Source organism: Capra hircus, chromosome 2 (assembly GCF_001704415.2).
Source record: "Capra hircus breed San Clemente chromosome 2, ASM170441v1, whole genome shotgun sequence".
Classification (NCBI taxonomy): Eukaryota; Metazoa; Chordata; class Mammalia; order Artiodactyla; family Bovidae; genus Capra; species Capra hircus.
In genome coordinates, this window is record NC_030809.1 from 50,547,983 (window position 1) to 50,557,715 (window position 9,733).

Here is a 9,733-nt window from a genome sequence, read left to right on the forward strand (position 1 = left end):
TTCATTGGGTCGCAGAGTCGGACATGACTGAGCAACTAAAGTGAACTTAAGTGATAAAACTTCTAGAAGAAAATACAGGAGATAGCTTTGCAATATGATTTTAGGCAAAGATGCATAGTTAAGACAAAGAAAGCAACGATAATTTAAAAGTTGATGTTATAGTTCATCATTATTAAAAAGACTTCTGCTCATCAAGTCATCATTAAGAAAATATGCAGGCAAACCACTGACAAAGAAACAGGTTTCTGATAAAAGATTTGATTTTAGGATATATAAAATACTTATACAACTCATAAAACTTCAGTACAAATAACCCAGTTTTTAGAAGTGGACGTTTTAAAGACGAAAGTTCAGAAGGTAGTATTTTTAGCAGAAACCTAAAACATACTCACTGCCACTTGGAAGCACATTACTGTTGGAGAATTAAGATGACATCATCTCTACTACTGAGAGTTCTTGGAAACTTCCTCAGGGCTAGGCTACAGAATGTATTCTTGAAGAGTAGAAGTATGTTATTTATTTTATTTTGTTTAATATAATTGTATAATACTTTATGCACCTAAGAACTAAAGAGCTCCCAGAATAGTAAGAACTAACCATCAATTTGTGGGGGGAGAGTTGTAGGGAGAGGAGTTGTTGGTTTTTTAAAAATAAAAACTCACTCTATTTCAGAACTCACAATTGATGAACAGCACTAAGAAAGGGAATCCTTTGTCCATTATGCACAAAAATATTCAAAGAAATACCCATCTGAATTATCCACAAATTTCCCCCTTAACTGACACTACTCCCTTTATCATACAAAATATGTTCCTGGAAATTTAGTAGTATTTTAAGAATGGTGTTTTTTTTCCATGTGTTAAAATAATTTTATCAATGGGTTAAAATATGAGGTGCATTACAAATTATATGACTCAGGGGTGAGGGTCTTATTTAATAGTCTATGGTGGAAACTTTCCTCATCCTTTTTGTATAAAAAGACATTTTATAGTATAGTTTCACTAATGTAGAACCTCTGGTTCATAATAGACATTTCAATTCAAATCAAATCCATGTTGTATTGTGAATTGGATAACAGTAGAAGCTTCACTTTTTTCAAAAGAGAATGAAGAATTTATATCCAGGTTCTAAGGCTTTCCATGGTTCAATGTTTCAGTAGAGGCTGAAGCAGTTATGGATCTTTCTCCTTTGTGAGTGGAGTGAGATCTTGACATGCCTTGTATTAGTTTCCTATGGCTACTGTAACAAACTGACAAAAGGTGGGTGGTTTAAAACAACAGAAAGTTATCTTCTGACAGTACTGGAGGCCAGAAGTCTAGAATCAGTATCACTAAGCCAAAATCAAGGTATGGTCAGGACCACTTTCCCTCTGAAGACTCTAGGGAAGAATCTGCTTGTGACCTCAGCTCCAGAACGACTTAAATGGAAATGTATGTGTGGTCACAAAAGTGCCACACTCCAATTTCCACTGGTTTGTGTGCAGTAACTAGGCTTAATGTTAATTTACATTTTACTAGTCCTCTGACTAGTGCAACAACTAGATTGAATGTTAATTTACACTTTACTAGTCCCCTGAATAGTCACATCAAATAAAAAATATATATTTTTTGCCTACCTGCGGTTCTATCTCCCCTCCTTATTAAATTATGGCATCATGTAAATCTTTAGATGAACATAACAAGATAGACATGTAACAAGGCTCAAATTTCAAAAGAAAATGATAAGAATCTAAACTCAAGTATTACCCAAACAATGATTAATTCTATAAGCATTTGTGATATGCTGGCCTATTCTATGCCAGGCATTAATGTAAGCTCTGAAGAATCAATGATAAAAAAGACATGATGCTGACTTTAAGGAGCTCACCTTGGAACAATGAGACGTGGAAGCAAATATCATTATCCAAATTCAAGGTGAAAGCTGTTGAAGTAATGAAGTTGTTAATTTTTCTCAGGAGACGTGATATTTGAAGTGAGCCTTGAAGGACAGGGAGGAGTTCTGAGAACACACAAGGGTTAGAGAAGGCATTCCAGGCAGAAGCAACAGTGTGTTCAAAGGCACCGAAGTGTATGTGTGGGGGGTATTCATTAGAGAGGTCAAATGGCTGGGTTGGCAGGACAGGGTCATATTCAGGGTCTTTACATCAGGGTTGAGAGCTTAGACTTTATCTTATGGGCATCCCGAAGCCACTAGAGCTGGATGTGATGCTAATAAGCTTTTTCTGAGCTGTGTGACCTTGTTTTTCTGTTGTGTCTCCTTCGGGGTCAGTTGCAAAGCCAAGCTTGTTACCAGCTACCTCAGGCTCTCTGCTGCAAAAGCAGACTGACTGCTGGAAAGCTTTTTGTAAAGTCATAAGAAAAGATTTAACTATTATATTTTAGGAAAAATCCTTCACTCACTTGTTATGGCTTTGGAGGTACCAATGTGGCCCGAGGTGGCAGGGGTATAGAGACCTGCTTCTCCAACTCAGCTGAAAGAGTTTGATGTATATCCCAGCCACCTTGTGAATCTAGATGTCCATTTTATTGCTCCATGTCTCTGAGCTGGTTTCAGATCATGCATGATTGTCATAATTTTTACCTTTGTTACCTCTACTCCTTCATCTTTGTTGCAGGAGAAATAGCTTGATCTTGGTGGCTCAGAGATTAAAAGCATCTGCCTGCAATGCGGGAGACCTGGGTTCAATCCCTGGGTTGAGAATATCCCCTGGAGAAGGAAATGGCAACCCACTCCAGTATTCTTGCCTGGAGAATCCCATGGACAGAGGAGCCTGGTGGGCTACAGTCCACGGGGTTGCAAAGAGTCTGACGCGACTGAGCGACTTCACTTTCACTTTCACTTTCATGGCAGCATCAGAAGATACGTGCTGGCTGTCCCTCTTTGCCCAGTCTGTGGCATTTGGCATTTATTTCAGGAAGGCTGGTGGCAGGGAGGAAGACCGATTGGGGAGCGACCTTGGGGGGAAGGGGATTGCTGCTGAAGCCCCAGCAGATTATAACAGAGGTCTGATTAAAGCAGAGGTCATGAGACCAAGCTGGGCTTGAAAGCAAATGCTCTCAGGGAAGGATGGCCACCTCACTTGGCCTTGGCTTCTAGGATTGGCACACACCCTGGCCCTAAACAGCTGTAACATGGTTTTAGAGGAAGATCTCTTTTTCTCTTCAAAATACTCCTTTCACATCTTTTTAAACAAAACAGAGTACAACAAAGAATAAAAGAGATTTTTTTCCATAGTGAATGGCTAGAGAATTCTGAGAATCAATTATCTACAGTCAGAGATGCTTACACTGTACTGATACTGCCAAAAAAAAAAAAAAAAGCAATCAGCCATATCGTGGAGGTGTTCAAGAAGGTCACGGGTTTTATAAAACCAACTTTTCTGAGTCTAAGCCCCTTTCTGACTGAAATTTGGGAGTAGCCATACAATTTCAGTGGTTTCTGGACCTTCCCTCCCTTCCCCAGGGTCTCACGGGATCTGGAAACTTTATGTAGCCCCAGGATATGAGAAGTGAACCTCTCCCATCCATCGAGGTCATGGTGGGTTCTCTTTTCTTCTGTTCTGTACTTGACAAGAGGCTTATGCCTCTTCTCCCCTCTTCTCTTTAGTCTATTTTCAAACTGAAATCTGCTCACTACCACTAAAAGCATTTATGATTGCTATGAGCAGAAAGCTGCCTGGCGTACTCTTTTAGTCACGTGAGCAAGCTTTCCATTCCCTCTGAAGTTCTCATCATCACTGAGGAAGCAGTCTATAAACAGTCATTTTTCCTTTCCCTTACTCAGACCAGAGGGAAGAAAAGATATAATTCTTGTCCCTGTTCATGATACAGCTAAATAATTATACTACCTCTTTTTTTTTCCCGTAATAAAGACAGGAAGGGTTTGAATAGGTGATATAGTACAGCAATCCAATAGTTTTAAAATTTCTCCGTGTCTCCTACAATGTCCTCTTTATTCCTCTCTTCATTTTTGTTGTTGTTCAGTCTCTAAATTGTGTCTGACTCTTCGCGACCCCAAGGACTGCAGCACGCCAGGCTTCCCTGTCCATCACCAACTCCCAGAGTTTGCTCAAACTCCTGTCCATTGAGTCAGTGATGCCATCCAACCATCTGGTCCTCTGTCGTCCCCTTCTCCTCCTGCCTTCAGTCTTCCCCAGCATCAGAGTCTTTTTCAGTGAGTCGGCTCTTCGTCTCAGGTGGCCAAAATATTGGAGCTTCAACTTCAGCATCAGTCCTTCCAATGAATATTCAGGGTTGATTTCCTTTAGGATTGACTGGTTTGATCTCCTTGCTGTCCAAGGGACTCTCAAGACCTCATTTTACCATTATGTTTGAATTTCTAATCTAATTAAGTTTGCGATTCAGTCAACATATATTTATTAGATTTCTTTTATGCAGTAGCCCTATGCTGAGTACTCTATTTTCCTCCTAATTTCTAGTTGAGAAATGCCAGCAAAGACCTTCATTTAGATGAATCTAGTTATGGAAGGCTGAATATCCCAACCACTACTTTTACAATTGCTCTATTTAATGAAGAGGCCAAATGGGGCAAATTAGATGAGAAATTAGTGGTTTGAGAACCTGAACTATCTTGGGTTTTTTCTTTTCTCTCTCTTTTGATTGAATTTCTCAACTCAATAATTGAAAAATATCTATGTAGTGCTGTGTTCATACACTGAAAAAAAATCATCAGCTTTATCAATGATACCTTCTTTTCAAGGCAGAGATTTGAAATTGAGAAAAAAAATATATTTTTAAATATACAATTTCTTTTAACAATCAGGAAAACTCCAGTCTTAGTGAACAAGATGATAATATTTACATGTTAATTTTAGTCCATTGCTCTTTTGAGAAACTATATTTCTTAAATGCGGAGCTCTTAAAAGGGAGAACAAATGAGCTGTGTTTTGATATAAATGGAACTAAAATTAGAAATTACTCAGAGATAAATGGATTTGCAAATCTACTCTAATTTATTCAGTCTTTCCATTTAAAAAGTTCATTGTCTATGGATTGGGCTCAGTGCTGGTACTGGGAGAAAGTAAGGGTGAGAGTTTGCAGTATTAGTAATCTTGTTAATATTCCAATTTTATTAGGCGCTTTAACTTTAAAGTCTTCGAGTTTTAAGGAGAGTTAGTATAATAAAATTCCAGGGTGTTCATTTACTCACTTGACCACTGACATTTAAACAGACTAAAGTCTTACAATAAGGTCAATGGTAATAACACCTTCTCTTGATTCTATTTCCTCTTGTAGCTACTGTCTCTCTCTTTCCACTCTTTTTTCCCTTCTGTCCCCTCACCCCGACCCCCACTGCCACAGCACATACGGGTAAACTTCTCAAGACTTTGATGTTTTAATTTTATCTTTCCTTTCATCTCCATCTATCACTCACTTTTTTTTTTTTTTTTTTGACTGCACCATGCAGGATGTAGGATCTTAATTCCCTGAGCAGAGATCAAACCTGTGGCCCCTACAGAGGAAGCTCAGAGTCTTAACCAATGGACTGCCAGGGAAATCCCTCCATCCACTTGCTTCTAATCTTTCATCTCCATCTACCTAAACATCTCTAATGCTCCGTGTTCAGTCCTCATTTTACTCCATTTGTCCCTTCTTGTAACATTTTCTTCTCTTGCTCACATCCTATCCTGATTTTTCCCCAGTCTCCAGGGTCTCGTTTGTATGTGTATTTGTGTATAGTTACTCAGTCGTGTCCAACTCTTTGCAACCCACCAGACTCCTTGGTATAGATTCCAATATAAGGCTGCTGCTGCTGCTGCTGAGTTGCTTCAGTCGTGTCCGACTCTGTGCGACCCCATAGACGGCAGCCCACCAGGCTCCCCCATCCCTGGGATTCTCCAGGCAAGAACACTAGAGTGGGTTGCCATTTCCTTCTCCAATATAAGGCTGGTTCATGTTAAAATTTCTCAAAGTTCAAGTTGTAAGTCACCTTTTCTTCTCATTTATAATCTTCACTGAGGTAATCTGTCCTTTATATACCAACAACTCTCATATTTGCATCTCCTTCCTAGATCTCTCCTCTGAACTTCAGACTTGTGTATCCAACTGTATACTCTCCATCCCCTCTTAGATATTTCTGAGGCTCTTTAAACTCAACATGTCCCACCTGGAACTTATAATCCTCATCTCTTTATGCTGGTATTTGAAATGTCAGCTAAGGGCATTGTAGTTCTCTCAGCTACATTATCCTGAAACCTAGGGATTGGTCTCAAAACTCTCTTCCCCTTAGCTCTGCCTTCCATAGTATCCAGTACATTACCAGTACCTTCTAATCACCTCTCAGATCTATCCATTATTCTACATATGTGCTACCACCCTAATCCAAGTTTACATCTTCTCCTGCCTGGCTTATTGCAGTAGTCAGCAACTGGTCTCTCTCTTTTTTAGCTCAGTCTGTCCTCCACACTGCAACCAGAATAGCCTCTTTAAGTTGCAAGCCTGATCAAGTCACTTGGATACTTAAAACTTTTCTATTACTTAGCACTGCTTGCAGCAGAAAGATTATAATCTGACCACTTCCACAGGCCCATCTTGCATCAGCTCCCCACATTGCTCCCTCTGCTCCTCAGATATTAACTTAATTTCAGTTGCTTTAATGCCATGTTTCTTCTGGTCACAAGGGCTAGCAGAGTTGCTCACCTTCTGAACAACTCTTCTCTCTCTGTCCTCCCTAGGTTGCCTATGTAACTCCCATTCATCTACCAGATGTAAGGTCAGTTCTTCACAGAAACCTTACCTGATCCGCATACTGCATCAAATCCACCTGTTCTACACTCATAGCACCATAATCTCAGTAGAAGCTGTCATCCTTTATATTTATACATTTTGTTGTATAAAGGTTTGATTAATGTCTGTCTTGCCCACTAATCTGTTAAGTCACTGGGGCAAGTGCCTTTACTGAATTAACAGATTAAATAAATAGATTTATAATTCTTATCATTTTATTCTCAAAAATCCTGTGCAGTCCCTGGCACATAGTATGCATTCAATATAAATTTGTTGAATAAATGAAAAAAGGCATGAATAAATGAAGGTCATAATGACCCTCCTAAGGTCAAGATGGCAAGACTAAGATTGTAGCCAGGTACTCTAAATTCCAGTACAGTTACTCTGAAAGTGAAAGTTTAGTCACTCAGTCCTGTCTGACTTTTTGCAACCCTACGGGCAACCCTTAGCCCTCCAGGCTCCTCTGTCCATGGAATTCTCCAGGCAAGAATACTGGCATGGGTTGCCATTTCCTTCTCCAAGGGATACAGATTACTAACCTTCTCAACAAAGAGCTTGTCCTGGATTGTTCTGAATTATTGGAACCAAAGCAACTTCGATTCATCAAGTCCAATTACTCAACCCTACCATTTTCTGCAGATGCCATTTATTTAGCAAGACGATGCGGTAGATAAGGTAACATTTTTTTTTTCTCCACAAAAATGTATGCTATCTTTTTGCTCTATTTTGAAGGGGTATTATAATAAACCATGCTACTATTTAAAACTTTTAAAGTTTCTTGAGATTCCCAGAAGAAATACAAGTTATGGGTTACAAAGAACAATTTTATCTCTTGCAATAGAATTTTCTGTTTAATTTGAAAGGCTAATAACTTCAAAGAGCATTCACTTAGGTGGGACAGTCATCATCATATTCCCAGCTGCTGTGTATATACCTTCTCTTAGAAGTGAAAAAGGAGAAAGCCATTTTGCTGTGTGGAAGTGCTTTGAGAATTTTATAACATCAAAATAAAATGTTCAGTGGTTGGAGGAGAATCTGATGTATTTAGGACAAATAGGTTCTTTGTTAGTTCCGAAGAAGCCTGAAGATGTGGTTTTCAAGGGTCTTTGCCCTGTGGAAGCAAATGGAATCATTATTTTTGAACTCTTCCTGCCCACGTCAGTGACTCTCACCTGCAACTGATCTGCTGGTTATAAGTAGCCATGAATCGACTTGCAGATTGCAGGCAGTGTAGCCAACCAGGGTCAGGCAAAACCAAACTCCTGGTAAGTTTTATTAGCTCTTTCTGTTGAGTTTCGTTTCCATTTTATACCTTGGGGTGGGAGACAATCTCTACTAACACTGGTGTGGTGTGTCTATCTCAGATGTGTGTGGAAGGTATACATTTCTTTTCTTCTCTTCGAGACTGCTCTCTTACCACTTAAAGTAAGTTAAGATTGGTTGTTGTTTGGTTTGGGTTCTGTTGTTATTATTAAGAATTACATTTTCTTTGGGACAAGTGCTTTTTTTTTTTTTCAGTTGAAAAGGCATACTCATTTTCTAGGTTGTATTAATAATTGCTTTGTTTGTCACTGTATAACATTCTCATTCTCATAGACTCCTTTAAGCTAATCAACTTGTTCTGGGGGGACCTCATTAGCAAATGAATGTGGAAAAAAAGAAGACTGCAAAATTCTGGTGAATCAATATTCTACTTCTTCTTCCTTGTTTCCCTTTAAAAATGGTTCCTCTTTCTTTTTTCTACTTCTGCCCTCCCTTCTCCTCCCTTCTCTTTTTCTTTTCTTCAGTTACTCCCTCTCTGGTCATCGACATTTCCTTGATCCTTCCTTCCACTCAGCTTCCTTCCATCATGCCCAAAGCATTCCTGCTGCTGGCTGGTGCCCTGGTGCTACCTGGGCTTGTGCAAGGAGTCATGCTGGGAAATGAAGAAAAATGGAAGCCCCTCAACATTCCTAGAAACCGAGATCTGGTAAGAACAGCCACTGGGACATTCTGGGCTGTGGGGTGAAATCAGCACCTCCCTGGAGTTAAGCACACCGCACTCTGCTAGAGAACAGTGGAGATGAGGCTGCCAAGGGTTGAGAAGATTCCCCAGCAGGACTAGAGGTGAATTTTGCTAGCCTAGGAACCAGTGCTCTATTGTTTCTCTAGCCAATTCACAGTTGTTTCTGCATGGAGAAACAAATTTATATTTAGAAATGATTTTATAGACACATGGCACATTACATTTGTAAATGATCTTATATACATATTGACTTTATAGCCTTGATTTCTAATACATATACAAAATTAAGAGTGTAACAGGGCATTTTGCACAGCTTAGGTTGAACTGATAACAAAACAGATTGTCATATAACAAATACTTGCAAAGCCCAGTTGCAAAATCTGAAAGTTTACCTGTATTCTTGTCAATTTGCTAGGTGTTATTTTCAACATAAAGTTATCTAGGAAATAGAATTCAAAATATCAGTAAAAATTCTCATTTAAAAATATGCCAAATATAGCAAATATGCTGACTTTATGATTTCAAAATACTATTTTTCTAAAGAAAAGTATGTAAAATATAACAATATAGTATCAAAATAATCTAATAGCACTTTGCATAGCTTCTGTGTATTTGCAGAACACACAGCTGAAAACCCCACATCCAAAACGACTGGTTCTGTTTCATCATCAGTCAGAGAGGAGGCATCTGAGCTCTGAGCACTGTAGGGTTCAGAGGGAAAAATGAGGGAAAAAATACTCACCTTTGAGTGCTTAGGGTATTTAAGTTATAAATGACATTGAACATTTCTTTCTCTCTTCAGTTTTTTAGAACTCTTCAGGCATATTTTAAAGGAAGAGGTCTTGACCTTGGGAGGTTTTCAGATACTTTCTCCATGAATGAGAATCCCAGGCCTCTCTCTTTACAGTCAGAACTTATTGCTTCAGCATTAGCAGATTATGAAGAACAGAAAAACTCCCTCTCCAATTACCTCAAAGGCTGA

General features: G+C 39.0%; 1 protein-coding gene across 1 annotated transcript; it reads left to right on the forward strand.

Annotated features, from left to right (window-relative positions):
* Positions 7,949 to 9,733, forward strand: C2H2orf66 (chromosome 2 C2orf66 homolog). Its single transcript, XM_018066588.1, has 3 exons — positions 7,949 to 8,011; positions 8,584 to 8,715; positions 9,554 to 9,733. The coding sequence occupies exons 1-3, from the start codon at positions 7,949 to 7,951 to the stop codon at positions 9,731 to 9,733; spliced, it is 375 nt and encodes a 124-aa protein (XP_017922077.1).

Bases quoted from the DNA above. Each gene is read 5' to 3' on its own strand.
- C2H2orf66 (XM_018066588.1), top strand. From the start codon at position 7,949: ATGAATCGACTTGCAGATTGCAGGCAGTGTAGCCAACCAGGGTCAGGC. The intron at 8,012-8,583 runs GTAAGTTTTATT...CCTTCCACTCAG, and splicing joins CAGGCAAAACCAAACTCCTG to CTTCCTTCCATCATGCCCAA. The intron at 8,716-9,553 runs GTAAGAACAGCC...TTCTCTCTTCAG, and splicing joins TTCCTAGAAACCGAGATCTG to TTTTTTAGAACTCTTCAGGC.